The following is a 23,302-nucleotide window of genomic DNA, read 5'->3' as shown; positions in this document are numbered from 1 at the left end:
TACTGTTGGTAATACACTAAGACGTCATGGTTTGAAATCATGCATGGCACGGAAGGTTCCCCTGCTTAAACCAGCACATGTCAAGGCCCGTCTTAAGTTTGCCAATGACCATTTGGATGATCCAGAGGAGTCATGGGAGAAAGTCATGTGGTCAGATGAGACCAAAATAGAACTTTTTGGTCATAATTCCACTAAACGTGTTTGGAGGAAGAAGAATGATGAGTACCATCCCAAGAACACCATCCCTACTGTGAAGCATGGGGGTGGTAGCATCATGCTTTGGGGGTGTTTTTCTGCACATGGGACAGGGCGACTGCACTGTATTAAGGAGAGGATGACCGGGGCCATGTATTGTGAGATTTTGGGGAACAACCTCCTTCCCTCAGTTAGAGCATTGAAGATGGGTCGAGGCTGGGTCTTCCAACATGACAATGACCCGAAGCACACAGCCAGGATAACCAAGGAGTGGCTCTGTAAGAAGCATATCAAGGTTCTGGCGTGGCCTAGCCAGTCTCCAGACCTAAACCCAATAGAGAATCTTTGGAGGGAGCTCAAACTCCGTGTTTCTTAGTGCCAGCCCAGAAACCTGACTGGTCTAGAGAAGATATGTGTGGAAGAGTGGGCCAAAATCCCTCCTGCAGTGTGTGCAAACCTGGTGAAAAACTACAGGAAATGTTTGACCTCTGTAATTGCAAACAAAGGCTACTGTACCAAATATTAACATTGATTTTCTCAGGTGTTCAAATACTTATTTGAAGCTGTATCATACAAATAAATAGTTAAAAAATCATACATTGTGATTTCTGGATTTTTTTTTTAGATTATGTCTCTCACAGTGGACATGCACATACGATGACAATTTCAGACCCCTCCATGATTTCTAAGTGGGAGAACTTGCAAAATAGCTGGGTGTTCAAATACTTATTTTCCTCACTGTATATATATATATGTATACTGTATAGTGTTTTTTTCCATTTCCTGAAAATAAGTGTTTTTGGAGTTTTTGCCCAACAGCAACAATAGTTCTCAAAACAAAGTCCATGATTTTTTTTTTTTTATTCCTCTAATTCTTAAGAGAGAAAAAAAGTAACCAATTTGTACCCTATTCATGGAAAGTGCCAGCTACCGGAGGGTATTGCCAGGATGGCTGCTGAATGAACTGACTTGCTCCTACAAGGACTTTGATGTAGGTTTGTCCTGGCAGAGAGACTCGCAGAACTGTGAAATAGTAAAGTTCAGAGAGCTGAGGATGACCTGAACTTCACACAGTCCCTTACCCCAGATCATCTTCCTATGACTTAATTTGAATGTATCCTTTTACCGAAAAGCTCTGATTGGGGTATTTAAACTCTTGACATCTGGCAACCGCAAGCATGAAAGCTTGTTAAAAACTGTAATAGTTAACTCTTTTTATTTGTCAAATATAAGTAGAGGTTTTGGTAAAGTTTTTATTTTTTTAACTCTTGTCTTTTTTCATCAATGATATTCCATGTTGATATAGTCACAGTTATTGTTTAAAGACATTGGTGTCATCTCCCCATTGTCTGGTCGTAGTCATGGGGGGAAAAGGCCATCAACGAACAATTTTCATCATAGATTTAGTCGAAAATAACACTAAAGGTTACAAATAAATCATGCATAAAACCAAGAACATGCTTTTACAAAGTAAATCAGGTCAGTTTTGTAACATATTCTTGACATTTAGACAAGAGAGCAGTCAGAACGGGTAGAAATTAGTTGCAAATATGCATGAACAACTTCCAATCACTGGATTAAGCTTATGTCTATAAAGCGTTTCACATGCTATAAACAGAATCACTGCATAACACTGTCCACACACTGACTGACCGAGACACAAACCAGCTGACATTGTGCATAGTACGGCACACTCATCCAACACTTTACTGCATCTTTCATCACTGGCCTGCTCCGTTTGGAATGCTGCCATTATGCCTCTTTGCATATAGGATTTCAAGGAGGGAATGCTGTTCTACTTTATAATAGTGTCCTTGGAGTTTTGGCAGCAATAATGGATCAGCTGTAGCTTTTTCCCCCCATGAAGGATATATCTGAGGGGATGGTTTCAATAATATGAGGCATGGAATAGAGATGAGATACTCAACACCCAGCCAGCTCTGAGAGTGCACAGTATGCCATAGAGCTCTATATGTCTGTCCTTCAGAGCGGTTCAGAAAATAGCATTGTGGGTATAGGCTGCTGTCAGCCTCAGTGGACTCACCGCCTGGGCGATAATTGCTTAAAGCTCGGTGTTAAAAGGTATTTGCAGATTGTTGCATTTGGGCCTTAGGCCAAGGGTTTCTAAAGCATGAGAGAGCTAAAGAGAGTGCTGACTAGAGACATTTTTAGTTTAGGGCCGTTTTCTCAGGCCCTTGCTTTCTCTATTATTCAAAGTGTGAGTGCTTTTTCCATGGTGGTGATTTAAATGTCTGGCCAGTTTTCACCCTAGTCCTTATTTTGAATGGCATTTGCCTTGATCCTGAATGCTTTACTGGAAATATCTGAAAGGCTGAACAAATACACGCTGAAAGAGGGGGAAGTATGTTACGATCAAATGGACCTGCGAGAGGGACAGTGTGTTATGACAACCTTGCTGTTCAGGGTTATGGTGTTGTACCACTCTTACAGCAAAAGGCTACTAAATGGTGGATGGACGGTTTTGCCATTTATATTACATAAAAAAGAAATGTACATTTTATTTTAAAAGATTATTTTAAAAGTCTAATGTTAATATAAAACCAATTTAATTCAAACACATCATGTGTTTTTCAATTAAGTAAACTATTTATTACAGTAAATAACAACAGATTATTGAAAAAAAAAAAGCAATCTGTAAACCAAGTGCATGCACCAGGTGTAATCTTCACAGAGACTCCAAATAAAGAAACAGAATGTAGATAATAATGTCTGCAGTCACTTACTTTATATTACCCTAATAAATAAATCAAATTGTCAGTAATTGCTTGCCACATCATTTCTTTCTTGCTGCTGGTCGGTGTGGCTTTTTATGTTCCTTTCGAGTCCCAACAGCTTATGTATCATTGGTCATTGACCTACACTGGGATTTAAAAAAAAGAAAGTGTTTCAGCACAGTTGGAATTTTCACATACTGTGTTAAAGTGTTTTAAAGGGATGTGTTGTTTTGGTTTTACTTTTAAAAGTCACACCAAATGTGTGTCAATACACATTAAAAGGACACCTTTGGTTTCTTTTTTAGAAAAACAAAGTGTACTGTTTGCAATGCAGTACTTGTTTGTGGCATGGTTCATCTCATGTGTCTGGAAGTATGATAATATACTGTGTTGGGGAGTAACTAGTTACATTTAATGGCGTTATGTAATTTAAGTGCAAAATAAATGTAACCATAATCAGTAGTAGTTAAATTAGTTACTTATGAAAATGTTAACGATTACAAAGGGGTTACATCTGAAAATTTTCTGTAAAAAGCTAGGTTATGTTGAATAATATTAATTTGTTGCTTTGCCTGTGTTTGTTGTGCACGATGCCTTCTGCCATTTAAAGGCTGTTAAGTAAAGCGATGCTATTCTTATGCTTTTGATTGGTTCTCGTTTGAATTTGCAGCACACAACGCCTGTCAATTACATCAATCCTTATTGCCACTGAAAGCTTTAGACTACAACCTATTTAAGATTTGCCACCATGGCGAGTGATGCAAATGTGTTCCAGTGCTGGAAATTAAAAAATCGTTTCATCCAGAAATCTGTATTCAACCTCAGAATGATCTCAAAGTAAAAAGAAGAGCTAAAGTCTGATTTTGTGGTGGCTGTCCTTTTTTTTTTTTTTTTTTTTTTTTTTTTTTTTTTTTAAATAATCTTAATTCAAGTGATGACAGATTTTGAAAGTCTGACAGTAATCAGTGTTGAGTACTACTGTAAGGTTAACCTGACCTGGTTTAAATGTTTGAAAATGATTAACAGTTGAAAACATTTGTTAGAAATTTAGAAAAAAACAATCACATATAATCAGTTACATTACTTTAATAAAGTTTTACTTTACATTACTTTAATTTTGTATTCTGTAACCTATTACATTTCCAAAGTAACCATCCCGACACTGATAATATAGTAGCCTATAATAATTTAAACAACAAATTAATTAATTAAATTAATTAAACAACAAACTAATCTGAGTGCACTTGATGCAGTGTCAGATTAAGAGGGGCTTTTAATTTGATTGTGCCAAGAACACCATTGCAGACGTACAGGACCTCCCATTCTCCGTCTTCATTATTTTACAAATACATTTTGAAAGAACTGTTAATCAAAGAAGGTAAATTTGAAATGTATCTATTAGAAAGGAAAACACTGTAATACTTTCTCTTGTACCATTGGCATTCAGCAAGTACACATTTTTATCATTTAAACAAGTCTTTGAAAATTTGAAAACAAGTTTGCATTTGTAGCCTGCATAAAAGCTTGTGTATTCTGTTGATTACGGTCCATGGATGTGTACAGGTGCTCACCAGAGATATGTTCATAACAATAATGGTAATAACAAGGGGGAAAAAAACACTCTAGCAAATGATTCAGTTTTAGGGACCTGTGCTACTTAATCCAAAGAAAACCATAAAGAGGGTAAACAAATTATAAATGCAAAATATAATTCACCTTGAGCAGTTTTGGAGCTGTGTAAAAATAGCAGTTCATATTGGCCTGAAATTAATATAATCTAAATGAAACTGAGCTGTGCATGTCTAATTGTGATGTACAGAGTATTTACTGAACTGAAATGACACCACCAATATTTATGTATCTGTATTCACTTTTGTAGTGCTGTGCATACTGTAAGCGCCTTGGAGCATCCATAAAGTGCTGTGAGGAGAGCTGTGGGCGCTCCTTTCATTACCCCTGTGCAGCTGCTGCCGGAACCTTCCAGAACATAAAGACATACACCCTCCTCTGCCCGGATCACATCCAGCAAGCCCTCATCCGATGTGAGTTTCTCTGCTACACACGTTCCCTTCTGCAGATTCATTGACAAAATCTTAAGGTGTTTTGTGTTTTAATTAGGGCTGCACGAATTCCCTGCACAAGAATTGAGATATGCTATAACTTACGATATTGCTTTAAGTGTGTAAAATCAATGTAAATTATAAAAAAAAAAAAAAAAAAATTAAAACTGAAAATGATATTACCAATACACCAAATTTGGCACACTCCAGGTCAAAACCAAATATCTATAGGGAAAATGTATATTTAACTTTTTTTTTTCTCCATGATTCCACAATTGTTTGATTTTTTTTTTTTTTTTTTTTTTACATACATCCTATATATTCAGACCTACTGTACCGCTGGATGTAATATAATGTTACACATCAGATGATTTTCCCCAACAGTTAACCAGACGTTTATTTAAGATATAACAGATAATGTTAGCGTGAATCCTCTCCAAAACAGATATATTACTGCATCTAAGATATACCGTGTGGAGTTCGAGACCCATTTTATATATATGTTCTCTTTTCAGCAAAAGATGAGGTGAACTGTCTGGTGTGTGACAGTTCTGGAGACTTACTCGATCAGCTGTTTTGCTGCACATGTGGCCAGCATTACCATGGGGCCTGTCTGGACATCACTGTGACCCCGCTGAAGAGGGCCGGCTGGCAGTGTCCTGAGTGCAAAGTCTGCCTGGCGTGCAAGTGAGTATCCAGCTCACCTGGACATTATTACTCATCGCAGATTCAGACTTCTGGAGAATTTGATCACTCGTCCTTCAGAAAATTGTTCTCTTTACCTTTAGATTTGTGGCGGATTTTTGAGAGTGCTTTCAGCTCAGCCTCTCTCAGCTCTTGTTTTATATGTTCTACTATATCCAAGTAAGCTGTTTTCTGTGAATCTGCGAGACTTCTGAATCATAAACCGCTATAGGGGAATAACGAGAATAACAAAGTGCAGTAAACGGTGAAACTATTTGGACTATAAACCAGTGTGTTTATAATTAAGACAATACATTGAAGTAATATGGTAAGAAATATAAAAAAGCAGCATGACAAGATCTTTCGTACATCTGAAAATAATTGGAAGCGGATAACACCAAAGGCCAAACACAGTGAATTTATAAAAGGCCTCTCGTTTATAGATGAAAAATAAGGTGGATATAAATCCATAGATTTTCAGATCAGTGCAGAAAATGTAATATACAGTATATTGTTAGTCATTGGTGTACTGCATGATCTCATTAGACATCTTCCTCTCTTTCATGTTACCTTTGACAAGCCAAAGTTGTTTTTGCTTTTGCTAACTTCATATGAATATCTATGTCATGGATGAAAACATGGCAACCCTTAGATAGCCTAATTTTTTTGGCCTTTTTTTCATCCCAGCCACACACTGACTGTGACCGCTGGGAGATCCATTTCATCTGATGTCAGACAGAAATCTAATCTGTTTACAAGCCTTTCTATATGTATATTGTTTTGAGGAGGCAGAGAAAATCTGAATCTTTTACAGTGAATTTTTACAGTGGAGTTTGCAGTGCATGTTTATTCTTCTAATGCTTCAATTGCAGTGTAGTTTAAACAGATTGTATTGTGTTTAAGCTCTGTATTCTCCACTGCGATGTGCTGCTGGGCTGGGAATCAGATACAGCACGGCTGGGAAAGGCAAAACGTGCATCTGTCTTGATCTGGGTGAAAATGAATGTAATGGCTCAGCGCGGCTGTAAATATCAGATGACGTGGATTTGCATTGGCTGAAAATATAGGACTGGAAATGGATAAATCTCCAGAACGTCCTCGTAGCTCTATAAATCTGACTTTCTCCTCTCTGATTTACCACTTAGACACATTTTGGCTCTGAAAAGCCACAGTGAAAGTGTTATTGCTCATGGGGAGAATTTAATGGGGTGTTTGTTTGCTTGTGAATATGTAAAATAAGGTTGTATTGGGCTGAGGAGGGGTGGCTCAGAGTCTTTTTAATGACTGATGCTGATGTCTTGAGAGTAGATCAGTTGATATAGTGTTACATGGTGTTTGACCAATATTGATTTTTAAATTTGTTGCAAAAAAGTGGAAATTAAATAAACACCACTAAAATTCACAAAAAATATTGGAAAATAGAAAAAATATGCATTGTGTTTGGAGCAGACTGTCTTTACGTTTTGAAACGGACAGAATGGGGAACAACCCCTTCTGTTAATCAGCTGTTTAATCGATTAAACGTCTCTCTGCAGATGGTAGTCTCTAAATGGATCATGACAGTTAATTTGATCAAGCCCACGGCCCAGTTACAAACTTGAATCACCTTAATAACAGTAGCAGATAGAAATGGAAAAATAACTCATTAATTAAATGACTGCTTCTGATATTTCTATATTTATTGTAGCATAACATTTAGAGTAATAACGATCATCTCGTTTCATAACTGGCATAAATGTGTTTACACTGGGATCACGATTTACACAGTATTCTTCGCTCCTCTCAGCATGGTCTTCCGGTAGTTCATAAAACATGTCTACACTCCATGGCTGATAGGGCTTTAAATTGTCAGACCTGCTTCCAGCTAAAAGAGGCACACGAATTTTGCCTGAAAATGTTTTTTCACGAGTTTGTATGTTTGCATTGTTTTACTGTAAAGAGCTTTGAGAAGCTCCTTTTAAAGGGGCTATTTAAAATAAAACGTATTATAATTACTATTATTGTAGAAAATGTAAATGGCAGAAATGGAGAAATCAAAAACATTTTTTTTAGATGCGTCATTTAGTAAGTTGAGTAAAAAAAATATATCAATATTAAAATAATATCAATAAAATTATATTTTACAATAAAGTATGAATGCACTGAAATCAAAATTCTGGGTCAAAAAACAAAAATAAATAAATTAATAATCTATTAATTAATCAAATGCTCAAACAGCTAAAAATGGGTTGTACAAACATTTAAATTGCACATAAGGCAGTTTTTATATAAACTTTTTAATAACAGAATTGTTTCTACTCCAGTTTGTGTATGAAATATAAACATTTAAAGAACTATAAACTGTAATAACTTGTTTTCATGACAGATTTATTCAAACATACATTAAAGACCACTAACATGTTAAGTAAAAATATAATGAATATGTAATACAAAATGCTTTTCTCTAGAGTTATTTTCTTCTAACTAATGAATTTATGGACATTAGATTTTTTAAGGTAAATGTAACGTTAAGTGACATTGTATTGCTTACAAGCTGTATAAGCACACAGCTGACATGTTTAACTGTTGTAGCTTATCCACATTGTGTGCACAAAATAGACGCTGAACACAGTCGAAACGTGCCATTGGAGAAGTGCTAATTAACTGTCTGTTTTGGGTCAATGATTTTGCCCCGAAACCGAAAATAGCGGTTTATGCTGAAAATTGTCGGTAGTCGAAATTTCAGTGCATCCCTACACAAAAAGAAGAAAATGCTCAATGAAAAAGGCTGAACTATAAAACAAAGGGCTAGATTGCAGCAAACAACAGGTCATTTTTACTGTCCATTTCCGCTCTACATAACTATACATTAAACATGAATTCTCTTCTGATTGGCTAAAAGCACTTTCACCCAGGATAGGCAGATTTCTTGTCACTGAAACTTGCCTAACTGGCCATATAATATAAATATTATAATAGGTCAGAATGCCTTATTTGCAAAAATCATCCTCTGTTCTAATCTACAGTATCCTTTTTCTGGTCTGTAGGAACCCAGGGGAGGATAGCAAGATGCTGGTGTGTGACATGTGTGATAAAGGGTATCACACATTCTGCCTGCAGCCCATCGTGGACACAATACCCACCAGTGGCTGGAGGTGCAAGGTAAGCTTGTGTTTGTGTATGGACTACAAATGGCCTGCTTGGAGAAGAGTTGAGACACTGTGCTTTCATTTCTGTTTACCCGTGGGTGTTTATGGACTGTGGGATTGAAGAGTGCATTGGTTTTTCATCTCATCAGCATACTGTATATTCCCTATGGAATGATTCTGGAGCTAGATTTAATCACCATGATGAATTCATTACCTGGGTGTAATTATTCCTAATGTGCATGCTGCTCTTCTCCTGTACCCTCACTTATGGTATCTCCGACTTTGAAGAGCTGTGTGAGTGATTTGTGGGGTAGATGTTCATCTCCACTATAAAAGCCTTGTATTTTTCCCTGTTTATTTTCTCCTTAAGGACTTTTAATAAATAATAAATCAAAATCAAACCAATTAGCTTCCAGATGAATCAGAATATAAAAAAGCCCTTTGATTTAACCCCAAAAATATTTGACATGTTGTAATTGAATCAGAATGTTTAATACACACCTCTTGACTAGATGCCATTGATAAGTGTAAAAAGAAAATCAAATGTTATGCATTTTAAGTAATACCCTCAATAATTTTCAGGTTGTTTGGGACTGTAGCAAAGCCAACTTAAGATGGTCAAATGCCCTATGAAATACACTTAACAGAGCACTATTGGGCCATTGGAACATCCCCTTTGTTTTTTTGTCGATTGATTTAAAAATCTGTCCTCCCTTTGCCCAGAAATAGCATGAAGTCAGCCAATCAAATTGGAACTTACATTTTTAAGATCTTTTTGTTTTTTTGTGTGGTAAGCAACAGATGGTCCATGATCTGCGAGTATGCCATCTGAGGCTGAGACCACACAACACTTTTCTAAATTGAGTCAGATTGCTAGTAGACCCCTAAATATCTTGCATATCTGAACGAATATAAAAGCTGAACCAAATCCCACACAGATCCCACTCAGACTGCTCCCATCACTTTGTGGAGGCGGCTAAGAAGCCCCACCTGTCATCCAGGACTCAGTAAAGGAGTCTGTCCATCATCAGAGGCTTGACAGGGCTTGTTTTTTTTTGCTAAGGGTCTGTGGGTGGTTATTCGAGATGATACTTGCCCCTCTTCAGCTGGCTGAAAAGCTGCTTTTGATGAGCTTGAAGTGCCTTTTATTTATGATTTTATTTTAATTGACGGAATTTTCTGGCGCTTTACTCCTATTGAGTGCTGATGCAGACTGATGAACATGATTTTGAGGATTTATAGAGCTGTAATTATGCTGGAACGCAATCCAAATTGATTTAAGAGAGCCAATAAAGTTTTCAGTTTGCAATTGTTGGTCAGGTCAAGTGTCATTGTTCAGATACTAGTTGTCATTTTTTCTTTTTTAAAATCATTTGTTTTGATAATTTAAGTTGGTCTCTGCAGTACATGAAGCAATAGGGATGAAGCAATAGTATAATTTGCTATACTGTTTACACCACTGTAGGTATATGTATATTTGACATCACTTGGCAGGACTGCTTTACATTATGTACAGTTTATTTAAACATGGAATAGTGCGAAAATAGAGTGAGACATGTCCGAAATAAGTCAAGATGAGAAAGGCCACATGGTTGTTTAATATACACTACTGTTCCAAAGTTTGGAGTCAGTAAGATTTTTTTTCTTTGACAGAAAGTAATGCTTTCGGCAAGGATGCATTAAATGGATCAAAAGTAACAGTAAAGACATTTACAATGTATAAATACTGTTCTTTTTAACTTCGTTCATTAAAGAATCTTGCAAAAAAAAAAAAAAAAAAAGTTTCCACAAAATGTTTCTACATTGATGATAAGGATAAATATTTCTTGAGCACCAGATCAGCACTTTAGAATAATATATGAAGAAACATGTGACATTAAACACTGAGGTAATGATGCTGAAAATCAGCTTTACCAAATGCAATGTAATAAATTTCATATTAAAATAGAAAACGGCTATTTTAAATTGTAATATTTCAAAAAAAAAAATTTGGTATAAACTATATAAATGATGTTTTATTTTATTTTTTGTATTCCCAGAAAAATAAATCAGTATATGTTGTTTTAATAAGAATAAAAATTGCCCATTCCATTGTTTTTTTACTAAAATTACTCATACCATAGGATTTTGGTCATATCGTCCATCTTTATGTAAGAGCATTTGCAATGCCTAAAACCTTAATTTAATCAACTAGGATTTAATTGGGCCATAAAACTTAGGTTGTAAGATAATTTGTTCTTAATATTGTAATGTGCATTTATCTCATGCTCAATAAGAACAGGAATAGGAAATGGTTCAATTTTCATGTTCACTTTAAATGGTTTTGCTGTCATGACATGAAATGATGCCAGAGTGAATTGAACGTTGTGTTTTGCAGAACTGCCGGGCGTGTGCTCAGTGTGGCATGAGGCCTAACGGTCAGTGGTCATCTAATGGTGTAATGTGTGAAGGATGTCAACAGCAGCATGATTCAGCACAACTCTGCCTCATCTGTGGTCAGAATCAGGACTCTGGCAGTCCTACAGACAAACACTCATGCTGCACATGTAAGAGGTAGGAAATGAGACCCCTTCAGCTGTGACAATATCACACAGTCTCACACAGTGACCTATTGCTTTAATGAATCGGTTCCTGCATAAAAACAATTTTCATTCAAATGTTATTTTATTAAGAAAATTCATTAAGTGTCATCCTTCAGCGTTTAAATGTGTGGTTTCTAAATGTCAGTTGAATTTCAATGGTTTCCTGCTCTCAGCAGGCGGTAATTCACTACTCTAAACACATTGTGGTTGACAGACCATGTTCAGACACATTGCAAACCATGTGTAATATAGTCTAGGTTATATTTAAAAAGAAAATTCACATTCTTTTACTTTAATTTTGTATTGGTTTTTAAGAATGTTGGCATCTGCCAAATTTGACTACCATCTACCATGACATTAATTTTTAAGTATTACTACATTAAAAACCCAATTTGGGCTGGTTTTAGCCTAACGGATGGGTAAATATTAAACAGCGCTGCCATACTAGCACCTGCTCTAGAGTTTTCCTTTGGGGACTAGGAACATAAACAGTGGGTAATGAACGTAATCGATTACATTGATGTGTCCTTACAGCCTAGTGGTGTTGTCCATTACTGATGTGAAGACTGGTATTGATGAATATTAGCTGATTACTTCTCTGCAGGCTTCAAATACTATGATTAACTAAAAGAGAAATTATCTTGCAAAAGGTCTCCATAGAATGTTGTAATTGATTCGCCAGCTTTTTAAAATGGCTCAATGATGTCTTTGTGAATGGAAAAAATGCTCATATAATGGATTTGTTTCTCTTGCTTTAACAACTAACTAGGGATCATACATGTGATCATGTATGTCACGTTATGTGTCATGTACGTGCAAATGTTTCGAGAGTTGCAAAACGTGACTGACATAATTCGTTTAAAGGTCGTTGTATTTAAATAGCTCAGAGTATATTATAGTTATATTGTAGAATATTGTAGCCTGAGATTAGTTTGACACTTATAAAAACAGTTACAGATCATCATAGTAAACAATGTCTATGGACATTAACATGATGGATGCAAGAACTTTTCAGCTCAAATAACAAATTTCAACTTTACCAAAACCACATGCTCTACATTCCTGCTTTAGGTGCTGTTCTTAGAACTTTAGCTTGTATTAACACTAGAAATTCCTGTAATGTAAAGGTTAACAAATAATAACAGTTTACCAACAATAAATTAATACAAAACAATGAAATTACGCTGTCATCTCGATCATTGGGTCATTGATGGTTGTCACAGATGGTTGTTTATTGTAAATTTCTCTATCAGATGGGTTCACGTGGACTGTGAGAGGCAGGAGGGTGCTGACCCTAACAGTCAGGTGCAGGATGGGTACACCTGCAGAGTTTGTAAGCAGGTTCAAGAGGAGAGCGGGCACAATCAGCCCATCAGCAGCCAGGAGCCTTCGCTCGCTGACCCAGAGCCAATCGAGGGTGAGTTCATGTCTCTCAGCACTCCACACACTTCTGATGTTTTTGTTAGCCTTGCAGTTGGCTGTATTATAGAGTACTAGAGTGCTGTTGTATGAAAATGTCATTTATTTTGTATTACTCTAGAGCAAATACTATCCTAGAATGTATTTTTGCGGGATTTTTGAGGTTGGGGAATCTAAGTGTTGGGACAAACTTTGCTCTATGCAAAGACCCTGTTTACACCAGCTTTTAACATCTGTGTCTGGTCAGCTTAGACAGATTGCAGTTTATACGTGGCATGAACCTGCATATTGAATTCATCTCCTGTTATCATTTTGGATCAGATTTCGCAGGAAGGGTCTTACTTGCTACATCAGTGTTGATATAGCACAAAAAAATATAAAAAAAAAAAACTAAATCCCTAGCAAATTACAGGGTTTATACTACAGATGCTATTGTAGTTTGAATAGCCTCAAATGTGATTTGATTGGTTCATGTTTACACCTGTATTTAGTGCTGAACACTTGAGATTAAAACAATTAACATAATTGATCATTAGATCATTGCCATCTCTTTCTATTAACACACAATTAAACATGCTTGTATATCTAAAAATGTTAAGAAAAGGTTTGTTGGTTTAGTTTCCTTTTTGTATTTAATTTTGTTATGCTGTGTGTTTGATATAGTGTTCAGGAATAACCTAGAATTTATTTTCCTTTTTTTCTTAAATTATGTATTATAATTTATTTATTTTTATTGACATGTTTGCATAAAAGGTATATAATTAAAATCAAAACTTGGCTTCTGTGCCAGTTACATAAATGTAAATACATACAATTATAGATTTACAATATTAAGTTGGTCTCTTTATTTTCACACAATTTCCATTTCTTCCCATGGTTTTTAAACATATAATTTCAAACATATCAGTTTTTCCATGGAATAAGTCTGTATGTTTAACCAGTTCTATCAACTCTCCATGTGAGTTTTTTTTTATTTATTTTTTTATAGCTTATTCTTTTTTCTTAAGTTGAGGTATTGTTTTCCTGTTGACTTTGTCAACTGATGTTCTATGTGTGATGTTGATCAACTGTAAATTGCTGTAGGCTGGGTTTTTGTGATGTTAAGCACTCTTCATTAGTCACAGAGGCTCTGTTGAGGCTGTGTCAGAGATGTAATGTGTGGGCCTCAGTGCTGTCACTGATTGTAATTACAGTGTGTTTGTCAGTTCAGCCAGAGACTTGAGCGTTTGAGCAGGTTGAGAAACACCGCTGCCATATCTTAATACATCATTCATAATCTGCCCTAAATGAGCATTTGCATTTTTCAGTGTCATGTGTTTTGGAGGAGGGACGCATGGGGACTGCATACTCACTCTCTAGTACAATGTGAAGTCAGCATGAAATGAATGTGGCCCTGTTTACTTTTTACATACTCAATCAAAGGGGAAAGAAGTGTTTGTCTTTGTAATCTCTAAAATGACTGTCCACCAATCCCTGTCATTCAAATCACGTCACTTCACATTTTCTCATTTAACATCCAATTTCACGTGGCAATACATCGCATTACAGAAGTAAAATGATTTGCAGATGCCATTTCATGTTGACTTTATGGCTAGTTTTTGAGTTCACCAAGGAGAATTGGGTTAGAGATTTTATACTTTATCTTTTTGCTGCACACTACAAAGCTCTCTAAAATGCTGTTGAAGAAAGAAAATGAATCGGCTTCCTGTGCTCGTGGTCCCAGCTGGTGAACTATCATCAAGACCCTGGAAGCTAAAAGCAAATCTTATTTTCTTTGGGCCCATTATTAGGAATTGTAATGAGAATGGACTCTTCCTGTAGCCTGATGGCAAAGAGATGAATTTGCAGTGAGCCTTTTGCGGTTGTTACATCCCCCAACTGCACCTTATTACCAATGATTTTATTTTCTTCCTGTGGGCCTGTGGTGGGGAGTTGATATATGTTGGCATGTGGTTGGCAGAAAAGGATACAATCAAACCCGGTTGTAAGGGCTCTTTGTAAAGCCAGTCATGCCAGCAGCAATGCACTGGGCCGCTGCCAGCAGCTAGAGGAAGCAATCATCCCATTGTTGGGCCCCCAAGAGAGACGGCTCTAATCAAGACAGAGACGCCCACCTGTTAACCAACCCTACCACACCCCCACTTCCTGATAAACACACGCTGAGTGCACACATGCACACGTACATACTAGGGTTGTCACGACACAAGCATTTTAGTAGCTGAACTTTCACAGCTGAAATATCACAGTTCGCATTGCCAATATTAATACCACAACAAAACCTCACATGCTAATGTTTAAAAGTTTACCCAATTAAAATAATAATAATTTTAAAACATTAGCTGTCAAGTACAAAGTACTTCTCTGTGAAGTAAACATTGGTGTAACAATAAAAAAGAGGTAATTATTGACGCAAAGCGATTAATTAAAATGAACAAAAACAAAGAGTGTGAAAGTCAGATAATTAAAAACAATATACAGTCAATAGACTAATAGACTAAAAAAAGAGGTAATTATTGACGCAAAGACAGTAATTAAAATGAACAAAAAAAAGAGTGTGATTTAAAGTCAGAAAATGAAAAACAATATACAGTCAATAGACTAATAGAGTCACTGGACAACTTAATTTTTCAGTGTCGTGTTTTGGAGGAGGGACAAATTTGGACCGCATAATATCTCTTTCGTCCTTCCCTAATGCAATGTGAAGTCGGCATGAAATGAAAATGGCCCTGTTTACTTTTTACATATTAATTCTAAGGGGGAAAAGTGTTTGTCTTTGTAATCTCTGAAACGACCGTCCATCTCTGTTATTGTCAATTCACATTTTCTCATTAAACATCACATTACAGAAAATAGTTTGCAGATGTCACTTCATGTTGACTTTAAAGGTTATTAAAAACTGAATTTAAAATATTAGCTTTCAAGCATGAGGTACCTCTCAGTGAAGTAAACATTGGTGTAACAATATAAATTAGGTAATTATTTATTTAAACCGTCAGTAATGAAATAAAGCGTGAAAATAAGAGAAAATGGAAAAAATGGTTCATAGACTCACTGGACAACTTAAGAAACAACAACAACAAAACAAATCTTCGTTGTGCTGTTCCTTGAGATTACAATTAATTTCATAATAAGGACATGCTATTATTTTTATCTCTGCTGGCCTGACTGTACATTTTCTAACCATCTGGCTTGACCACTGAGACAGAACTCAAATACCAGATTGATTTATGTAGAACAGTTTTATTTTTGGTTTGTATTTCCACCCTTATTTTCTGTATCAGCTAAGGATTGCACCAAGTAGTTGATTGGTTCTGTCACTAGTTGAGTTGTATACTGTATATAAAACAAGTCGAAGACTGTATATACTGTATAGCAATATGATTCACTCAGTCACTTCGAATGGGGAAAAACTGCAATGGAAAAAGTCCTGCCTTCTAAATAAAAGAAGCAATTGGTAATCGCGTCACTACAGCTGCTTTTAGAAGCTCTGGTTCCCTTAGAAACAATTGTGCGCTTAAACATACGCATTGGCAATACCAACCTAAAATGTATATTTTTATTGTTATTTGAGAATAAAGTTCTGTTCACACCAACACTAATGTTCAGCACAAATATTAGGTCTGATTTTCTTATGTGATGTTTCTTGTCTGTTGAGGCCTTAGAGGGGGAAAGAAATGGCAAATGGGTTGAATAAAATCTCTCTGACAGTAGGTGGCACTTGTAGAACAGCAGTAATACAGTGGTTACCCTAATTATTTTGGTACATACAAAGCTGCAACTTTCTTGTCAGAGAGAAGCAAGTAACTCGAAAAGTGTTTCCATGTTTTAAAACGGCCGTTTAGATTTGTATTCACTGTGGTGTATGTTATCAAACCCCAGCAAATAGAGAAGAGAGTCGGTTCTGGTTTCTTCCTATGCTATTCACTATCATTTAGAAATAGTATGTATGTTCATGAGCGCCACCAAGTTGTAGTTTTATGTAAAAGCAGCGGCTCTAGGCATGTGAGCAAAATCTTAATGGTTGGCCAGTTGTCTTCACCGCGCAATGGAAAAAAGTTAAGAACCCTTTATGTAAAAAATGTTTATACTTTATATAATCTGTTGCATTGATGGCATGCAACTGTTTGTGTCAGTCTGATCAGAATCATTGATAAAAATGATATTGTCACAAAAGACCAGTTTAGTGCTGTCTTGTTCTCCTCTGCCTGTTGACTGTTTGGACACATGTGTCGTAAGAGTATGTTTCCTCAGCACAGTAGCACAAAAGTGTTGTTTGTATTTTCCAACGATGCTGTCAGTGCTGAAGTTTGACTACCACAAGATAGGAAATATGACTGTAAAAATGTAAGAGCACTCGACGCTCATATAGTTCATATACTGACCAGAGCAAGCGTGTTTCAAGGTTTCTGGGCATATTTCATATGAAGCAGTGCCGTGTATTTTAGGGTTTTTATTGGTTGTTTTCTCCCCTCTTCCCACCATTTACACTCCCACTTTTCCATAGCTTTACAAGCCCATTTCTTGAGACTTTTTCTACACTGAGGTGTGAACGACCAGGCTAAAATGGGAGTTTCATGAAACTTTAAGAAATTGAGGTATTCCCCATTGAAGTGAGATATTGCCCATAGGAGTTGGCCTTGCATGCTAACAGCTTATCATTCGCATAGCGAGTTGTTAGCAAACTTCACTGCATGTGCTGCGGGTGTCTGAGATGAAGTTCAGTCAGAGTGTTCACATACAAACCAAAATTTTTGTGTACCATCCTGAAAATAATCCAGTGTTGCCCAGAAGCAGTCATTGGGTCATTCGTTACAATGCAACAAGCATGTGGCAATAGAAATATGCACTTTCAGTTCTTTTCCTCATCACAGAGAGTCTCTGGAGTTGTAGTTTCTGGCAAGTCAGGCACTGTATCGTTAGCCATTTACGTAAGGTAAACATTGACTAATCAACTGTTTGGGTACTTTTCTGGATGACTGGTCGACTAAAAATCAATAGTCTTTTAAGTCCTCGTCTTGTTTTGGCATTGAAGTACCAGTATTTTTGAATACATTTTGAGTATCTTTAGTACATTCATTGGCAGGTAATTATAGAAGCTCATTATGTGTTAGTCATATGTTTGAGGGGGTATTTTCCCATGGTTGTGGTAAAACGACTCCACCAGCCATCTGAAGGTTTTTGTTGCCATGGACACGTGATGCCATCAGTGATTCATCCTGACACTGCTGAAAAGAACCATAGTCACGCTTACTCACATGACCCAGTTCACAAACAACACAATCACCTGTGCTCGGGCACAGATGACTAATGGTACTGTAGCTGCTGCATAGGTGCTTTGAGATCAGCTTCTTTCAGGAAGCTACTATATGAAGTGTCAATCTGTTAGGCTGGAGGCCAGAGCCCGTGACCGTCTGATGTCATATACACACTGGGAATGATAAATCCTTTAAGTTCTTCTGCGTTGCTCTCAGGCGGTGTGCAACGCTGCCGGTTGACACTATCAGGTGAGTATTGACGAGTGAAGTCAGTGTGAGGGCTTATGGGAGTTTGCGGACCCTGAGGCGCGCCCGATCAGGAATAATGGGTGTTTGAAACCCAGCGCCAGTGTTAAGAATCAGCCAGCAGGACTTCTCTGCTCTCTGGAGCGGGATTGTGTCAGTATCCTGTTATAAGCTCCTCTTCTCCCTTGTCTGCCCAGCCGGACTGCAGTCATTGTGCATCACTGCCTCATGACCTCAGTGGTCTTCGCTCTTGTTTGAACTCTACATGTTCGCTGAGGTATCCCGAGGCATGTTTACATGCTGCCGCTCATGGGAATCTCGGCTAATCTTGAACCTCTCTCATTCCTTAGTGGCACACTGCACAATATAGAACTTCCTCTGATACATTATTGCTTTTATGTGTTGTTTTTTGGGGTGACACAATATATCCTTATTGACGTGATATTGAAAAATGAAATATCGATTATCAGGCTAATGTATACTGATAATATCGGAATTTTAATAACGCACCAGTAATTGTTAGACACCCCAGCCTACTTGAAGTGCTGCAAGTTCTTAATGTATGTATTTGTATAGTTATGGTTGCAACCTCTTTCTCCCCACATACGTATTTGAATTTTGATTATGTGGCCAAAAAAGAGAACATGCAAATTATAGTTAAAGTTATGAATTTAACTTTAGCATTATTTATTTTATTCATTCAATTTCTATGGATATTGCACTTAATATAGTTATTGTGAATTATTGTGGCCGCAGTAATCATGTAGTAGAAATCTTTTTGCATTAAATTGATATTAATTTGTCTAATGTCATTAAGATTTATTTGCTCACTTAATACATTTATGTAATTCAACAGTACAACAGTTTCATTTAAGTTTTGCATGCCAAACTACCTTGCACATTTTCTACAGATAATGTGTAACATAAGTTTCCATGTTCAATACACATACTACAGTTCCTTAGAAGATTTACAGACTAGTTTGTCAGTAAATTATGAAAAAAGACCACACGGAACTTGCAAAGTCAAGTCATTTTGAGTCAGAATTTAATTATCAAGCGCAACATATCTGATAAGCTTTTTGTTTTGTTTTTAAATATGTATGTAGGTGTGTGTAGGTAAGCATATTACAGTGTTCTTTGTAGGTTTGTCGTAGTGTTCTTTGTCTGGGTCTATGACTTGTCTGGTTAAAAATAGCTAGCAGCTCTAAACCAGTGAGGCTTTCATCTTCCCTGTGCTGCTAGTCAATTGTAAGTATGAAGACGTTATCAGGACATCGCAGTCAACCTCACTTCTCTTTAGCTCTCTGAATGATGGCAGTTCTATCCTGAGTCTCTGATGGTTATCTTACACCCCAGGTTACATTCAGATTCAAGATGTTTTACTGGTGTGATACAGATTTTACATTGCCAAATTATTAAAGGGGGTCATGCAGAATAGAATTTTTCTTGATCTTTGGGGGGGAAAAAAGTAGTTTAATATACAAGTGAATAAAATACTGTATTCACTTTAAGCTCCTCCCCAAACCATTTGTTAAAACTAAACTACACATTTACATACTGTATGACACCCCTAATTTACACACAAACACCTATTCGTAGTGAGTTCTCATTCATTCAGTCTACAGCCCATATATTTAGTTTGGTGTTGCACAAATGTGTCCTTAGAAGTTTGGAATCCTGCATTTATAAGGCTTAGCATTAGAACACTGTTTGTTTTTGGTCTAGCAGTTATTCTGAAGTCTTACGTATGAGTGGAGTGCATTGCTTGTGTTTTGTTTATTCATTTTTGTGTGCCCTGTATGAGACCATCTCAGCAGTGTCTAACAAGAGCAGGGCTCGTGAATGTGTTGTCATGGTGATGCCTGGCATAATGGGCCACAGTGGCAGCTTGAGTATTCCTGTTCATTGTTTAGAGCAGTGGTTCTCAATTCCAGTCCTCGTGACCCACTGCTCTGCACATTTTGTATGTCTCTCTTATCTGACACACTCAGTTCAGTTCATGGAGTCTCTCCTAATGAGCTGATGATCTGGTTCAGGTGTGTTAAATAAGGGAGACATACAAAATGTGCAGAGCAGTGGGTCACGAGGACTGGAGTTGAGAACCACTGGTTTAGAGTGAAGGAAGTGCAACAGTATGGTGGAGGAGGGGGCAAAGAGAGCGCCGTTTAATTGATATATAAGATAGATGTATAAAATGTTGATTAAATAATAGTAGAAAATAAGATTTAATTGAATGAATTATGCATTTAGTTGCGATTTAGGTTTGAAAAATGGTTGTTCTGTCAAAGCAAAGCAAATCTCATTTGCATCTCATCTGATTGATGGTGTGACTGGTCACTTTAAATAGAGTTGTAATATGTTCAAAGTTGCCAGATTTTATTGTGGTACAGTTTTTGAAGATAACACAGGTTGTGAATGGTTTCTAAATGGTTGCTGGTTTGATCTCTTTAAGGAACAGGACATAAGCGATCATTGTTGTGTCCTTTGTCGAATTATGGACTAAACCTCAAGTTGCTACAGGGAGATTGAACCTGTAATGAGTTAAACCCCAGAATGGCGCCACAAACTTATGTAAAAGTTATGATGTAGTTTGGGCAAATATCTGATGACCAAACCAATTTATTTTAATTCTGGAAAACAATTGGGAGTTAATGACAAGAATGTCTAAGATAAAGACAATATTCAACAAAAGTTTAACTTAATGCTTTAAAAAAAATTCACTGTTGTAACCACCAAGTAAAAAGTCATGATGTTTTCCTTACACCTTGAATACATGGTATATTCAAGTTATGGTTTGTATGAATTGCATTTGTAGTCAAATCAAGTCAAGTCACTTTTATTTATGTAGTGCTTTTTAGTGCAGCAAAATAATGTCATGGTCCAGCTTAAGTAAGTTCAGTGATGGTTAATTTCTGTTGTAAATAAAGTTATTAATTTAGTTAATTTATCTGTACAGCTGCTCTGGAGAAAACAGTGATGTCATTATCTAGCTCAGTTCATTGTCATACAATGGTGTCAATGCAGGCACATCAATAATATTGTTGAATATTAAGTGTCCCCAACTAAGCAAGCCAAAAGCCAAAGGCTTCCAATAAATTAAATTGAACAAAAAATGAATGTCATTTCATTGGCCCTTGTGCCTGTTCAGAATAGATCAAAAACTATTTTATCCCACAGTTGTTTCCTTGTGCAACTTAACACTTCCCTTTCCTATCTAGATGTCTTCATGGCTGTTGAAGAAGTTAATGAGGCTGAGGAGGAAGTGGCTTTGGAGACAGAGCTCAGTACTAGTCCTCTTCCTACTCTGCCAGAAGAGTTTCTGTCATGTAAGTTTTTTTTTTTCTCAGCATAAACAAGACCAAAGAACGCACATCACCAGCAAAATATGCTCAGGGTCGGGTCGACAAAAGAAATAATAAAAAAACAGAAAACATTCGGCACACCAAAGCTCCAAAATATTTAAAAAATGTAATAGTGGACTCACACACGGGTTACGTTTCAAGCACGCAAGCTCTTCGTCAGACAGTTAGAAGTTTTAACCAAACAAGCCTTTATACTCACAGGTGATTAATCAAGAATCACATGACACATGCAAAGGAAAAAAAAAAAAAAGAGAGAGAAGAGAAGAAAGACATGAAAAATAAATAATAATAATAATAATAAAAAGTCATGGAACACAAAGGCAAAAGAAGGAAGTCAAGGAAGACTAATGGAAGTCAAATTTAAACATGCAAAATTAATAATTAAGAAAAACATGATACCTGCATCAACACATGTTGCTGCAACTATACTTGCCAAAAGGCACTTAATTTAAAAAATGTGAGGGAGGGGTTAAATCTGCTCGAACCAAGATATTGTGAAACTAGGTGGTCTCTTATATACTACACGCAGTGTTTTTTCAAAGCATTTTTTGAGAATAGGGTCACTGTCCACTGTGAGTATAAAGGCTTGTTTGGTAAAAATAAAAATTAACTGTCTGACGAAGAGCCTGCATGCTTGAAACGTAACCTGTGTGTGAGTCCACTATACATTTTTGTTGCATATTTTGGAGCTTTGGTGTGCTGACTTTTTTCAGTTTTTTTTCTCAGTCAGTAAGTCTTGTCCATAAACATGCATATTGTTCTGTATTATTGTTTTCTTGCCACAGTTCTTAGGTTTGTGTTTTTTGCAGCTGCTGAACCTCCCCAGGAGATCCAGGTTACAGTCACTTTGACAGAGGGTCCCGAACCTCCTCCATGCTCCTCTACTTTAGTGGGCGTACCCTCCCTCTCCTTTCAGGCCTCTACCACTTCTGAAGACCAAAACCAGGAACAGAGTCTAATTGGTGCTTTGGAAATGGGGAAGGAAACAGAGGATAAACTGCCTGAAGCTACAGAGGATGAACCTGAAGCAGATGTTTCAAAAGCTCTTCCTGCTTTGCCAACCAAAGAAACATCCCCCAAACTCTCTCGAGCCCAAGAGGAAGAGCCTATGTTAGTCTGTCCCTCAGACACCTCCAATATGAAGGATAAAAGGGTGACTAATGTCCCAGAAGCCCAGAGTGTTGTGGAGGAAATTGAGCAGGGACAGAAACAGGACCAACCAGAACATGAAGAGAAGGAGGTGGTAGATCCCGAGGTCACTTGTATTTTACCTGAGCCTGATAGTGTCCCACTGGTTGCAGAGTGCAGTCCTACTGTGGAAATGGACACTACACCTGTCAGCGAGCACAGTTTCTCCAGTTTTAGCTCTCCCATTGAGGATAAGAGCCTAATTTTAAAGCATTCCCCGGGAATGTCGTCCGAGGGCTCGACCAAGTTGACCCAGTCCCCGTTTTCCACTGAAGCCTCGCCCAGGGAGATATCTCAAAGTCAGACGCCAACCCACAGCCTGAATCTAGCTGGATACAGCCCCAGTGTTTTCAACACCACCTTCTTCCCTCTTACGCCCAAGATAGGTATGGGAAAGCCAGCCATCTCCAAGAGGAAGTTCTCTCCTGGAAGGCCAAGGGTAAAGCAG

At 37.0% G+C, this 23,302-nt stretch overlaps 1 protein-coding gene across 1 annotated transcript in view; it reads left to right on the top strand.

Annotated features, from left to right (window-relative positions):
• kmt2ca (lysine (K)-specific methyltransferase 2Ca) overlaps positions 1 to 23,302 on the top strand; it is a 146,766-nt gene that overhangs the window by 70,139 nt on the left and 53,325 nt on the right. The window contains exons 8-14 of the mRNA XM_079863809.1: positions 4,810 to 4,972; positions 5,506 to 5,677; positions 8,701 to 8,815; positions 11,180 to 11,355; positions 12,638 to 12,801; positions 21,523 to 21,630; positions 22,476 to 23,302. Coding sequence (XP_079719935.1) covers positions 4,810 to 4,972; positions 5,506 to 5,677; positions 8,701 to 8,815; positions 11,180 to 11,355; positions 12,638 to 12,801; positions 21,523 to 21,630; positions 22,476 to 23,302 — 1,725 coding nt within the window. The remainder of the gene's footprint in view (positions 1 to 4,809; positions 4,973 to 5,505; positions 5,678 to 8,700; positions 8,816 to 11,179; positions 11,356 to 12,637; positions 12,802 to 21,522; positions 21,631 to 22,475) is intronic.

Source organism: Squalius cephalus (genome assembly GCF_949319135.1).
Source record: "Squalius cephalus genome assembly, chromosome: 25".
NCBI lineage: Eukaryota > Metazoa > Chordata > Actinopteri > Cypriniformes > Leuciscidae > Squalius > Squalius cephalus.
The sequence above is the reverse complement of the archived record's forward strand: the minus strand, read 5'-3'. Positions and strand labels throughout refer to the sequence as shown.